This window comes from Halichoerus grypus, chromosome 12 (genome assembly GCF_964656455.1).
Source record: "Halichoerus grypus chromosome 12, mHalGry1.hap1.1, whole genome shotgun sequence".
NCBI lineage: Eukaryota > Metazoa > Chordata > Mammalia > Carnivora > Phocidae > Halichoerus > Halichoerus grypus.
The window spans coordinates 91,533,398-91,548,845 of record NC_135723.1 but is presented as its reverse complement, the minus strand read 5'-3'; the positions used below and the strand labels follow the sequence as shown (position 1 = coordinate 91,548,845).

Below are 15,448 nucleotides of genomic sequence, written 5' to 3'. Positions count from 1 at the left end.
AAACAGACAAAAGCAGCATGTAAATGTTAGCTCTAAGTCCGTAGAAGCCAAGGTCACTGGGCAGTTTCAAGGTTCTCAGCTCATCCTGTCCTTCTCAACAACTATCTAAAAATATGCTATGCTTAGATAGATCACCAGCCTTCTGCCCTTTAATTCTAAGCAATGATGGCTGCAAGAAAAGGTTTGAAAGGGCAAAGCTTCATTCTTCCCCTTGCCTAGACACCTGATCTTCCAGAAGTCTCCATGGCCTTCCTGAGAACTGTTAGTTTTCTCCAAGGTTTGACAGCCTCCTTCAGTCTCAATGAGAAATATAATTTCCCTTTTAAAAAGGGATCAGGTGAAGGGCTACAGGAAAGGGGGTGTGACCTGGATGTCACTCACATGCGCAAGATGCAAGGTTGCTCTTTAAGGAACTCGGTTCGGTTCGCAGAACTGAGCCAAAAGGGGAGGAGAAGACCTGGGGGCCGGGCTTCTTGAGCAGGCTAGTCCAGAAGCCCCTCCAGGGGCCACCAGTGGTCTAACTGCTCTGTGAACAGAAGAGCCTGAAACTGAAAAGCTTTCCAAGGAATATACACAGGTAAGAAACTCTCATGGGCAATGTGGATCTGGATTTACTTCTCCTGCTTTAGAGTGGGGGTGGGGGAGGTGGGGATAGGGGTTTGACCATTCAAACTTGGCTGAAGGCACATGGAATATGAAAAGTTTACTCTTCTTACTGATGATATTGCAAAACAAATTGCATCATAAACACACACAAGCAATGTTCAGTTTTAAAAAGCTCTACCATGGCTCAATGATTTCCAGCTAAAAAATTTAGCATAGCAAAATGCAATAGAATGAAAAACCCATCAGTGCTTTACAATCTGTTTTAATGAAGCCTGAATGCCATGTGAGCCATTTGAGTTTCAGAGTAGACCCCCAATATGTCAGTTCTTACAGATTCTTTGAAGCTAGGTCATGGGTTACTTTCCCATCGTAGTGTTTAAGGAACTGATGGTGAGAAGTGGGAAACATTCTTCCCCATGTTCTTCCTTCTTTTCTTGAGTTGGTCTGACTGATTATCCATCCCCCATCCATCCATCCATCCTCTTCCTGTGTTAGAAGGGATTTAGAATGGTCTAAGGAGACAACAGAAGATGCTTTTCCAACACTCCATTCCAGAGCTGAGATTACAAGCTCTATCTGCAATGTTCCTTATACCCATCTCTGTGAAACGTTTTGTCCTCTTTTTTGTTTATTTGTTTCTGTTTTTATTTATTTATTTGAGAGACAGAGAGACAGTGAGTGGGAGAATCTGAAGCAGACTCCATGCTGAGCACAGAGCCTCATGTGGGGCTCAATCCCACGACTTCGAGATCACCAGCTGAGCCAAAACAAAAAGTTGGATGCTTAACTGACTGAGCCACCCAGGTGCCCCTGTCCTCTTTTTTTATGAAAACTTTTTCTTTATGAAACTTTTGGGTGAAAATCTAGAAAATACTAAGAGAATACTCCCCTGTGTATTAACTTTGAGTTAATATTTGAGTGTCTTCTTAATGATTTGGAATGTAAGCTCATTTATAATGCACAGATGTGAACGCCCAAATCCTGATAATCTCCTATCAACACCTCTGTGGCTCCCCACCCTACCCACCCCACCAAAGACATCCTGTTGTTGAAGACCCTGTAATAACTTAACAGGGCAGGAATGGGAACTTTCTCTGCTGCAGATAATTTGTATATTCGTTTCTTCCATCCCTTGGCAACATCCCCAGACATTGGGAACCCACCCGGGGCCTTGACCATCTTCAGGGGCTGGGCATTAGAAAGATCAGTGTTGTAACTGGGGACCATGACCACTATTTCAGTGGCTGGTTTGAGGCTCTCTTCTCTGAGGGGAGTTTGAGTGAGTCACACATCACTGATGCCCCTTTCCTCCACACCTACCTCACCCCTGCGCCCACGAGCCCATTCCAAACTGGAGTTTGGAAAGTGTTTTTTTTTTTTTTCTCCTGTAAAATATACTGATTTTGCCATTGAAGGCAATGTAGAACAGGGGCGCCGGGGTGGCTCCACCCATTAAGCGCCCAACTCTTGATTTCAGCTCAGGTCTTGATCTCAGATTTGTAATTTTGAGCCTCATGTTGGGCTCCATGCTGGGCGTGGAGTCTACTTAAAAAAAAAAAAAAGTAATGTAGAACAAGAGAGTGTTTTTGGTAAAAGTTATCCATTTTGTTGTGCCCTTACTAAGTAGGATGAGACGACTGATTTGGATGGTATCAGCGTCCTACATCTGGTTGGAGAAGTTTGGAGAACCTATTTTCCAATAGGCATGCAGCATGTGGGATGGCTTCCTAACACCACTTAGGTTTACCCTTGAAATAAGGTCAATCTATTTCAGAAAACAAGTAACTTTTTTTTTCCATTTGGGTGGTTTTTATTTGAGCCCAATGTGTTCTAATGTTAGTGGAATATTAGCAATAAATGCTTTTGGAGAGATACACGTTTGATAACTCTGAAAATACTTAAACACTTACCCTGTGTGTATGTGATTTGTGATTATGGTGACATTTTAGACATTTAGTTGATACCTTTATTCAGAGACGAGAAACAGTACTCCCATGGGTGTTTACGTTGCAACGGGCACTGTGTCCTATTATACAAACATCATCCCATTTAATCCTTGTAACATAATGAAGAAGGAAGCTTATCGGTTAAGAATTACACACAATTGGCTGGTCTGAGTGCAGTGGTGTTCACAATTCATTGATCACAGCCAACTACAGAGTTCTTTGTTCCTTCTCTCACACTGCTACACTTGACTAGCCTAAAAAAAAAAAAATTGCACACAATTTCAAAGAACAGAAACCAGAAATAACAGTGTCTTAAGCAGAGAGCTTAATTTTTTTTCCACGTAGATGTCTGGAGGTAAGTAGTCTACACCTGAAGGAGAAGTTCCAGGCTCTTCCTAGCTTCTGCCCTGCCAGACTTGGCCCAAAGTTTCCATATTTGCATCATGACCTGAGACGCCTGGCACTGTGCAGGAGGAAGGGGGGAGGAGCAAAAGGGCTTTCTCAGAAGCACTGCCCGCCCCCCCCCCCAGCCTCCACCTGCCTCTGGGTGGCCCCCCTCATCAGCAAGGTACAAAGGAGGACATTACTGGGAAGGCAGCAGCTACTTCTCCCTCAGGGAGCGAGCTATTGTTTCTATTTTCAGAGAAGGAACTGAGATAGAAGAAACTCCTTCCCTTCATCCCTCCTTACTACCTCTAATCCCTCTTCCCTTCTTCCTCCCTCCTGCTGTCCTTTCCTCCTTCTTATGCTTGTTAATTTAGTAGGTATAAAATGATACTTAAGGATTTTTTTGTGGCTCTAATTTTGTCAGTTATTACAGAAGCTGAACTGTTTTCCAGTTTTGCTTACAATTTATATAGTCTCTTGTGAACTGCTTGTTCATGTAATTTGCCTATCAATCTATTGGAATCTAATATTTTTCTTGTAATTTGTGGTTAATTTGTACCACCAGCATTTATTTGCTGGGTGCCGCGCATACACACACACACACACACACACACATTTGCAAATGGTTTTTCTTATTCTTTTAATTTTTGAAATTGTGGCAAAATACCCATAACATAAAACTGACCATTATACCAATTTTAAAGTGAACAATGCAGTGGCATTTTTTAAAGATTTATTTATTTATTTTAGAGAGAGAGAGAGAGAGAGAGAGTGTGTGTGCAAGTGAGGGGAAGGGCAGAGGGAGAGGGAGAATCTTCAGCAGACTCCCTGCTGAGCGCGGAGCCTGAGGCGGGACTGAATCCCACGGCCCTGAGATCATGACCTGAGCCGAAATCAAGAGTCAGACGTTCAACCCGCTGAGCCACGCAGGCGCTCCTAGTGGCAGTTAGTTGTACAATTTACAGTGTTGTGCAGCCAAGGCTACTATCAGAGAGGGTCTCCTGTGCCAGGCCACCTTGTGGACTCCCAGCCAGTCAGTGATTTGATTGTGTCTGGGGGAAGCACCTACCGCTGACCCAACAGGTCATGGCCAGTGATGGAGGGCAGCGGGGGCATGTGGCCCAGGCCTGCTTAGGACAGTGGGCTGGTCAGCACCGTGAGCAACATGTCAACTCTCCACTGGTTCACTTTTCCAAAAAGAATTTTTATGGTAAAAGAACTAGCCTTTCTAAAAATTCAAACAATGAGATAAGCATAAAGAAGAAAGAATGGGAAAAACCCTACATTCTCCTTGCTCTCTTCTCCCTTGTCCCACTGGCCGGCTCCTGCTCATCCTTCAGGCCTCCACTCAGAATTGCCTACAGAAGCCTCCCCAGGTCTCAGGACTCAACAGAGCAGGGGCCCTCCCTCGTGTACCAGAGCAACCTCCACTTACCCCTGGGACCACGCTGCTCCCGCTTGACTCCATACGTTTGCTCCCCATAAGACTGTAGGTCCTTCGGGGCCAGGAACTGCTTTATTATATTCAATTGCCTGATACACAGTAGTGCTCCACAAATATTTGCTGAAAGACAAAACACAGTTTCGGACATCTCTCCTGAAATCTCCGTATAGGTACATATTCAAATAAAATTTTATAAATTGGGATGAATATATACATACCTATACGTTATGGATACATGTGCATTATGTATACACCTCTTGGAAAATGCTTTTCAACACTAAATAGCCTTTCACTAAGATTTTTTTTTTTTTTAATTTTATTTATTTATTTGAGAGAGAGAATGAGACAGAGAGCATGAGAGGGGGGAGGGTCAGAGGGAGAAGCAGACTCCCCGCTGAGCAGGGAGCCCGATGTGGGACTCGATCCCGGGACTCCGGGATCATGACCTGAGCCGAAGGCAGTCGCTTAACCAACTGAGCCACCCAGGCGCCCTCACTAAGATGTTTTAAGTGGTATTCTGATTAGCCACTTCTCTACTGGTGGGTATTGGTTATATCCAATTCTTTTGTTGTTGTTGAAACAACTGAGTGGTGACCTTCTTTGTATGTATCTTTGTCTGCCTTTTGACTAGCCCATTAGGATGAATCCTGGGAGTGAAATTGCTTAGTCAATATTCTTTCATCTCTGCCTAATTGCCTTCCAGAAAGGTTGTAGCAATGTACACTCCTAGTGATAATTTGAGTGCTTATTTCCCTTTCACAGGGTATAATCAATCTTTGAGATTTTTGCGAATCTGATAAAGGAAAATGATAGCTCTTTTTAATTTGAAGGCATGGTTACTAGTTAGGTTGAACATAATTTCATTTATCAGCCACTGTACTTATTTTTCTGTGTTTGTTCCTCACATCTTGACCCCTCTGTTGTTTCCTTCCTGACCTACACGAGCCTTTGTTAAACACGTATGTTGCAGATAGTCTGTGTTGGTTTACATTTATTGAATTTTATAATTTTTATATTGAAGTCGTAAGTGCCTATGGCAACAAGTCAAATTGCCAGATGAGTTTACAACAGAAATAAACAATCTCCTGACTTGATTTCCCCATCCCCAGAGAAATTTCTTTTGTTTTTTTATTTTTTTAGTTTTTCTGGTGATTATCTTTATAGTTAAAACAACATAATTGTATTTTATTTCTTAGTTTATCAGCTTAAGACAGTATCAATCCATTGTTCTCTAGACAAAAGATGATGATTTAGGTCATTATTTCCTCTTTGCCATTCTCCCAATATTTTATAAGTATCTTAAAAAAAACCAACAGCAAGTGTTTTTCATGTTATTAAAAACGCTACATAAATATAATTTTAAATGCTGGATGTATTATCAGTTTTTAGAACCATTCCCTCATCACACTTAGGCCGTTTCCAATTTATTATTGTTAAAATAGACTTGAATAAACTTAAAAAAATTTTTTTTCTGGGTAAACTTTGTATAGAGAGCATTTTCCACATTTGAGATACGTCCTTGGGACAAATTGTTAGAGCTGGGATTACCAGTTCAGATGAAACTAGTTTTAAAACCTTTTGATACGTTGCCAAATTGGCACGAACTATTTGAAAGGCGTAGAATAATGGTTTTCAGGTGGGGGCTGGGTAGGGATCGCTGTATCAGGATCACCTGGAAAAAATTTGCAAGCCATCCGTGTCGCTCCGTATTGATGTTGAAATGTTGGGGTCCGGGAGTGAACGGTCAGGAAAGAATTCTTGAGACGTCTTCGGTGCAAAAAAGGTGGTTTTATTAAAGCTCGGGGACAGGACCCGGGGGCAGAAGGAGCTGCACTGGGATTGTGAGGAGTGGCTGATTATATACTTCCAAGTTGGGAGGGGGTTAGGAATAGCGTAAGTCTCTAAGGAATTTGGAAGCCAGATTTCAAGGACCTTGAGAAGCTAGCTGTTAGGGAAAAGTCATTTATTGCTGTCTAGTAAAACGTTAGTCATGAGACCCTTTATATATATTATCGGTGGGCCATATGCTTGGAGGATGATTGCTAACGTATATCTTGGTGGGGGTGTGGGGGTGGGGTGGGGGGAGTAGAGATAAAGGAAGTTTCCAAAGGGATTTTTATATGGGATCCTGGAGGTCCAGCTAACCTCAAGCTAGTTTTGCTTCTAGCAAAGTATTATTGTTGTTTTTCTTTTTTTAATTTTATTTAATTTAAATTCAATTAATTAACACATAATGTACTATTAGTTTTCAGAGGTAGAGTTCCGTGATTCATCAGTCTTATATAACACCCAGTGCTCTAGCAAAGTATTAACTTTGTAGCAGTTGGAGCTCCTTGAGGAAGGTCACCGTGCCTGTCCTAATATTTGTCAATAAGCTATAAGTTGTAAGGAAATTCAATTTTTTTCTTTCTTGCCTTTGTTCTCCACATCACATACCACCTCCTTCTTGAGGTTGAGAGTCACTGGTAAGGAAGGAAGAACAGGGGCTTTGAGGTGTGGTGTGTTTAATAACGTGGGGATGGGGGGGTGGTACCTTGATTTGTAGTGTTTGCTGATTTCCCTGGTGTAACTATTCCCACCATGGCTGGTTTTAAATTACCAACGTGCTGTTATTGAATACAGAGGTGGGAAGAGATGTGTGCAGTCTGCCCTCAGAAGCTGGTGGGAGCGGTCTCCAGCATAGCACCATAATACCTGGCATGCACATCGTCCTGTCTCTTACATGTATGTTTTTATGTATGTAGTTTTTCATTCCCGTTCACCCACATCCCAAGCTCCCACTCCTTTTGCCCTGTAGGTGGTCACTGTAATGGCATTTTCATATATCTACGTGAAATGTAAAATGTACAGTTTTGGGGTACGGATTTTCATTTTACATAAGTTATATTGTCCTTGTTCTTTTTCTTGCTCTTATTTTTAGTTACTCTCTTCGTTATTTTTGTGATTATAAATAGTATCTTTATAGCACTGGTTCTTATGTGGATTCTTCAGGGGGGATGCCTGCCCATCCCTCCATCTTTCCTGACTTCCAGCTCTTGTTTATCACGGATAATTTTACTCATTGTTGAGGGTATTAACATTTCCATTTAGGGGGCGCCTGGGTGGCTCAGTCGGTTAAGCGTCTGCCTTCGGCTCAGGTCACGATCCCAGGGTCCTGGGATCTAGCCCCACGTCGGGCTCCCTGCTCAACAGGGAGTCTGCTTCTCCCTCTCCTTCTGATGGTTGCTTCCCCTGCTTGTGCTCTCTCTCTCTCTGACAAATAAATTAAAAAATCTTTTACATTTCCATTCAGTTCTGAAACCACAATCAAGTCTATGTATTTTATTCAAATGTTGACTCTAAACCTGAAAATGGATAAACGGTCTTTTTTTAACGACCATATAAATATTGCTCACTTTAGGACCGAGCATTATATATGAAGATTATATATTTTTTTGATGTCCAATGTCATGACCAAAAGGAATTCTCTCTTCTTTATCTCATCGGTTGCCTAAAACCATGTTACATTTTAGTTTCATTCATATTATAGAAACAAAATAATATGAATCTCCTCTTCAATCAAGAAAAATGTGGAATCATATGGGGCACCTGGCTGGCTCCGTCAGTGGAGCACGTGACTCTTGATCTCAGGCTTGTAAATGAGAGCCTCCCGTTGGGTGTAGAGATTACTTAAAAATAAAAACTTAAAAAAAAAAATATCACAAATGTGAATCTCCCTTTCTGGGATCAGCTTCCATTCAAGAAAGCTGTGAAGTAATTATCTTGGACCTAACATCTTCTGCCAGGCCCTCTGTGATGAATTGCTTCTCTTTGCTGGTAAGAGAAGGGAGGAATGTAGGATATTTATGACCCATGGAACTACCTAATCAGGTTAAAACATACAAATTAAAACTTGCTCTGCTCAATAGTAAATGGCAGATTTCCTGGGTTTCTTTTTTTTGCCACTCACTACAAAAAGGAGAATTGCTGGAGGTTGTTTTATTACTCTTCTAAACGTAAGCCTTTGTGATCGTTAAAATTTTAAAACATGTTTTGATTGCTATGAGAGGTCATAAAACTTGACTGTAGGAGAGATTAAGTCTTGATTAAAGATTGAGGATTGAGCTTATTGTTAAGCATTTTATTTGTAACTGAACTCAAAATGAACTTAGTGGGATTTAAAAAATTATTTTCCCACCCAACTAAATGGTTTATTCTCTAAGACTCTAAATGGCCAGAATCACTTTCAGTTGTTAAGTCTGCTGCTGTGATTTGAATTACTACTTCTTAGAAAAAAAAATTTTTTTTGGATGCAATTTGCATACAGTAAAATTGACCATTTTAAAGTATATAATCTGGTGAATTTTAGTACAATTTTAGTGCCAGTTTGTACAATCCTCACCATTATCTAATTCTCACTGAATGGTCTTGTTTTCAAATTTTGATTAAGTTAAATCTGTTACCAGTTCATCTTTCCATCTAGAAATGTGATGGTCAGTCATAGCTAAGCTTTTTTTAAGGATTTATTTATTTATTTTAGAGAGAGAAAGAGCGTGCGTGGGGAGAAGGGCAGAGGGAGAGGGAAAGAGAGAATCTCCAGCAGACTCCCCGCTGAGCATGGAGCCCGACACGGGGCTCCATCTCACTGACCCTGAGATCATGACCTGAGCTGAAATCGAGTCAGGCACTTAACTGAGCCACCCAGGTGCCCCTGTCGTAGCCAATTTTTAATGTGTCTCGAAGTCCTTTTATAATCAAAAGAAGGGGATTTTTTCTGCTAACTACTTCATTAAAAAAGTTACCAGATAAAGAACACCTCTCCAAGGGGTGTTTGGACAATGTCTGGAAAGGGAGTGGTAGTTCTAGAACAGTCTGTCGTCGTGAGAGGCCAATTATTTTTTACTTTTTCCACTCTGGGAAAATAACAGCTTTTTGTGCTTTTCAGGTTCTCTCTTGGGAAAGAGGATTTCATGGACTTACTTCTGAGCATTATTGATCTATCTCTCATCTGGCAATATTTGTGTCTCTGTGACAGTGTTTTAAGAACACAAATAATATCAACATTACAGGATAGTTGTTTTGATGTGTATCTTTTGTGTCCCTGACTAGAAAAAAACTCCTTAGGGCAGAGAACATGCCAGACCTTCCTTCGAAGTCTTCACAGGAGCTCACACAATACAAGACCCAGAGCTAGCAAACACGAGTGACCTTGACGTGCTGCTCTAGACTGGCTTGTGGCTATCTCTATATTCTGGGGAAAAAATGCCTCTGTTTGAGTTCTGGTTCTGCTATTTACTAGTGGTCTGACATTGGAAAAGTTATTTTAAAATCTCAAAACCTCACTTTCTGAACTGATTTTGAAAAATGTTATACATCTTCAAAAGCAGATGGTAAAATGAATCCCAAATGCATCCATCATCCTCAATAATTTTCAACATATGGGCATTCTTTATTCTTCTATATGCCCATCTATTTCTTAAGCACTGTATTCCACACTACCATTGAATTGTTTTAAAAATTTATTTATTTATTTTTTTTGGGGGGGTGGGACGAGAAGCAGAGGGAGCGGGAGAGAAAGAATCTGCAGCAGACCCCCCACTGAGCGTGGGGCTGGATGCAGGGCTCGATCACATGACCCTGAGATCATGACTTGAGCCAAAATCAAGAGTCTCTAAATATTTTAGTATATATCCCTACTATACAAAGATTCTTTTTTTTCTGCTATAGCCATAATATCATTGTCACACCTAATGATGTCATCAGAAATTCCTTAATATCATCCAACTTTTGCACTTGCTTACATTTCCCTGACTTTCCTCTCCTCTCTTCTTCATCTCATTCTCTTGGGTGATGTTTTACAGTTGGTTTATTTGAATGAGGATCCAAATAAGATCAACTCATTTATTTGGTTGATTTGTCTCGTTAGTCTATAAGTTCCCCTTTCCTCTTTTCATCTTGTCATTTTTTCATTGAAGAAGTTGGGTCGTTTATCTTATACGACTTCCCACATTCTGGATTTTTTCTTATTGCAGCCACATGGTACAGTTTAATGAGTTTCTTCTTCATCTCCTGTATACATTGGTAGAGCTAGAGGATCGGATTCTGCTTGAACTTCTTAAGAGAATACATCACAGGTGATGTATACTCCAGTCTTATTGCAGCTCATCAGGACCACGTGATATCTGATTGTCTCTCTTTTGGTGGCATTAAGATTTGTAGATGGCTACAGGTGTTATCAGTCTTATCCATCTCTTACCCATTTCTTCATCAGCCTTTCACCTAGTAGTTTATCAGCCATTGGTAATCATTGCCTAGATCCATTATTTCATCGAGTTGCAAAGTCATGATAATTTAATTCCATTCATCCTTCTTTTCCTTGCATGTGTTAGCTGAAATTAAAAACAATTTTCTTTCACCAACTGTTTGGTTACTCTGAAGTACCAAGAATTTGTACAAGAAAGACAAGATATTTACTAGTTTTCAGAATAATGAGTTGGTTTCTTAGTATTCTCCAAAGATGATTAGTGGGATTTTCATTTCACTGTTGCTATGAACAATGGATTTTGATATCTTTGATGTGTTTCAATTCTTTGCAGTCATTATTCTTCTTGATGCTTAAATGATCCCATCTTTGGCCGATGGGAGCCTTTTTAAGTTGAATCTTGTAATCTTTTGTTACAACCCCAGGAGTGTTTGATATCTTCCTTGCTATCTGGTATGACAAGATGTTCCAGGCTCAATTTACACATTTCCTGTCCCAGATCCAGAATTAGCCATTTATCTAAGGCACCAGGGTTTCTTTTAATGGGAAATAGGAAAGAAAACAATCAGGGCTCTAGGAGTGCTCATTAGTCATTTTTTCCAGACTCTTCCAGTGGATAATGTTAGGATATGTGTATATGAAAAACACAGTGAATTCATAGTGATATCTCCAATTCAAAGTTAGGATTATAAGATTTTTATATAACTTCTCTGATTTTTGTATTGTTTTTCTTTTACACCCAAAGTCTTGATTCATAATCATATTAATGTAATTACTACTTGCTTTATCCTACAATATGTACTAGTATCAAAATAATGATACCAATATTAATACTACAATCTAATTACTGAGAATAGGTTAGGATTTCTATTTATCCCTCTAGGGATATAAAGTTAAATGACCTCAAGAGTTAAATGTCTTCAAGTCATTTGGAAAAAACTTCACTAAGTTGATACTCAGCTTTCTTTGTTTTGTTTTTCTTTTGATTTCTAGAATTAAGAATCCTTCCTTGGGCTAAATACAAGAAGGGGGAGGGAGCCAATAAAAAGAAGTGCTCCTGGGTTTCTGTCAGAATGAAAAGAAAATGTTACATAGAAAACACACTATACACCCCAAGATCTATGGGAATGTAAAGCACCGGCTACTGTGATTATTTCTCTGTAGCAAAGGCCATCTTCACTCCCAGATAGAGGATGCTATCGGCTAAATTGTCCAGAGCTCACCTGGCCCCTGACTCAGGGTTGATTACTAGCCACTGGGGCCCCATCGTCTCATTTGGCCATTTGACCTCTCCATGTCTCAGGGTCTTTATATGTAAGATGGTGATGAATTAGAAAACTAACCTCACAGATTTTCTGTGAAGATTAAAGGAAAATTTGCATTCTATTATATATTTTTCTTCTTCCCTCTCCCGCTTCCATCAGGGAAGCTGTGTGGGGAATTGGGACCATTTAGAAGATGGCGACCAAGCAGATGGAGCCGGTCACCATCATTAGCCTTCGGAAGCTGAGCCCGGAGACCCCAGAGACCCAGCCAAAAGGTAAGATGATCATGGAAGCCTTGGACCCTGAAGCTGCTTCTTAATTTCCCCCTGTATTTACTAGGTTTTTTATAATAATGAATTGGTTTCCCAACATCCTTCTCTTCATTATTAGTGAGCAATTGTCCACATACATTCCCTTCCCACAGAGGCTATTCCTCTCACTCTGCCCTTCCTTGTTAGAGTCAAAGACATTCACCGTGGAAGATGCTGTGGAGACCATTGGATTTGGACGTTTCCACATTGCCCTGTTTCTGATCATGGGCAGCACTGGGGTGAGTGCTCTGTGGAGATCATTTGAATCTCTAAAGCGAATTCATTATTGGACACATAGAGTCTTCCACTGACCTCCAGCTCTGGGATGTCCATTCAGGGAGGGGAGTGAAAGGGAGCAGGAACCCTGTGAGGGGGTTAATTAAAAAATAAATTTCATCTACCTTTGGCAGGTATTTGGTTATGAGCATATAAATATCTGTGTCTTTATGTTCTGGGAATTCAGTATTCATTTAAAAAAATGGTTTAAATTTCTTCCTTCTCTGGGAAGAGAGGAGAAAACTAGTATCACTCTAAGTAAAATTAGACACATGGTCCTCAAATATTTTGTGCATAAGAATCATATGGGACACCTGTTGTCATTACAGATTTCCAGAACCTTTAGGAGACACTAATGAAGGTTTGCTATTTTGAGAAAAGAAGAGTGACAGCTCAGTCCCAGGGCTTTGACCAATAGTGGGACTGTCCCAAGAGACCACTACTGCTTCCTCTTTTTGTCATAGGTGCAGTGAGAATATGTTAGGAATATGATAGTGATAATGCGACAGAATGGAAAAACTGAGAGAAGTGGTAAACATGACAATGGTTTAAGGCGGGACATGAAGATAGCCAAGAGGACACTAATGAGTAAATAATAGAGAGCCCTGACCCTCGCCCTCAGCTAAATGGTATGAGAAAAAGAGTGATGTGAGCTGGCGGGAGCACTTGGCGAGTTCTGATGCAGGGCTCCAAAGCCTTGTGTTCTCAGGAGGCAGTCCAGGAATGGAGAGAAAAGTAAGACACATCCTGATCCTACTTTTATAATAACCAACTGTAATACAATTTAGAACATTTCTTCATCTATAAAGTAATGTCTCACCTAGGCTCCAAAATGTTAAGTTCCATATTACAAGGGACAAATGGGTGTGACTGGGGAGGGTTTTATCATAACTTTCAACCAGAACATCTCCACTTCTGTTTTACATATATGATTTCATTACATGGTCCCCTTGGCTTAAACACTGTTAAACTCTCTGCATCTTTTACCCTCAAATATGTTGGGAACCCTGTCTTTTCTTCCATTATAGCCCTCTGGCAAGTGAAAAGAATATGCAGAATTTTTTTTACCTTCCCAAATCAACCAAACCACCTATACAAAGGGGGTGTATTTTTATTAGTTATTATCTGTATTAGAAAGATGGTGCTAGTGTACCCCCTTCCCAAAGGATAGGTATCACTTTTGTATAGGTAACCCCTGATGTCCATATCCAGATCCATGTCCATGGAGATTGTATGTCTATTGCACATTTACACTTGATGTTGTTGTGAAATAGCTTCTGGTCTTCTTTAAGTGTTTTATAAGCTGCTTCAGTTCTTCCCAACCCATCAGGTAGGAAGGGCTATTTACCAGGCTGCCTCCTTCCTGTCTCTCTCTCTCTCTCTCTCTCTCTCTCTCTCTCTCTCACACACACACACACACACACACACACACACACACACAGAGGGTGTGGTAACCAAATCCCTTCCCTGGTTTTAGGATGGGCTGCACTGGATGGATCTTCTCATCAGAATAGGTGTGTTGACAGTGATGGGCATGGCTCCTCCTGGCCATGGTCTCTTAAGGTTCTTGGTCAGAGACAGTGGGAGCAATAGTTGGGTTTCAGGGCCTCACGTGACCAGGGTGTATGTAATAACATCACAATAGCAACGCAGCCTCAGTCTGTGACCAGGCATCCTGAATCCTGGTGTTCTCTGAGATCTTCTAAGATCTTCTTATATGGTGCTGCTCCTCTGTGTCCCTCTCCCCTAAGGCTATTATATCAGAGTGGGGCAGAGTCTTATCCCTTATTGGCTTATTTTCGCCTAAGACCACTTGGAGGAGTAGAGTCCTGATTAACATTGACCCAACTGCTCCTCATTACTGAGAGAGAGAAGTTTAATAAATCAAACATCCTTCTGAGGTTGTCATGCTGTCTCTTATTCATTATACTTTTTGGGCTAAAACACACCAGCTATCTGAACTCTAAACATGAGTAAAGTACTTTCCAAGAAGAGACAAACTTTATGATGTCTTTCCAATTCCCATATAGTAGCTAACACCACTATACTTTATTCATCCCAGAACTTTGAGTTATAAATATAATATTTATATTATAAATAGTGTCTCCTAAAGGTTCTGGAAATCTGTAATGACAACAGGTGTCCCATACGATTCTTATGCACAAAATATTCTCGTTAAATGGATATTAAAGTACACTTCCTATCATGCGGAGCTCTGGTAAATCTTGTGTCTAATTTTGTGTTACTAGTTTTCTCCTCTCTTCCCATATAATACATAATCCACACAAATATCAATTCTTTTCTAGCATCTACATCTTCCTTTCCCTGGGAGATAAACTCACCCTACAATGGATTGCAAGATACAGACAGCGGATGATATTCAAACTTCTTATTGAAAGAAGTATTTGGGAGCATAGCTTACACTAGGTTTGCCAAATAGACCTTCTTTCCTGGTGATGAACTCATTGTTTTGTACTTGCTGCTTTACTCTCTTCTGGTTTTCATGAAGCTTGCCTTCCAGCTCAGCTTCTTGAGATCAGAGACTATTTCACAAATCCATTTGGAAAGGCTATGCCCTGAGACCTTCGCAATGATGAGTATGAAGCCACAGAGCCAGGTTGATGTGGATGCTGGTAGTTAGTCAGGTCATCTACTACCTAAGTGACTCCCCCAACACACACACACACACATAACACCCTCATAGTGCTATAGTGCAAATACATGGATCAGCAACATCGCAAATAAATATATGTCATAATTCTGTGGGAGTCCTCTCAAATTATTCAAACCATAAACATTATATCCATGAAAGCCAAAGTTCTATTATACTTCATTACCCCACTAGCAGTGTTGAGTGGGTACACTGTAGGTGCTCCCTCAATGCGGAGGGGAAGGAGGAGATTAGGATTAGAAGGATGATGGACAGGCACACATGGGAAGAATTGATGAGAAACCAACACTAAGACGTGGTG

At 40.6% G+C, this 15,448-nt stretch overlaps 1 protein-coding gene across 1 annotated transcript in view; it reads left to right on the top strand.

Annotated features, from left to right (window-relative positions):
- Positions 1-12,082: 12,082 nt before the first annotated feature.
- The window catches only part of SVOPL (SVOP like), a 74,052-nt gene continuing 70,686 nt past the window's right edge, over positions 12,083-15,448 (top strand). The window contains exons 1-2 of the mRNA XM_078059832.1: positions 12,083-12,164; positions 12,348-12,439. Of these exons, the coding sequence (XP_077915958.1) occupies positions 12,083-12,164; positions 12,348-12,439 (174 nt within the window). The remainder of the gene's footprint in view (positions 12,165-12,347; positions 12,440-15,448) is intronic.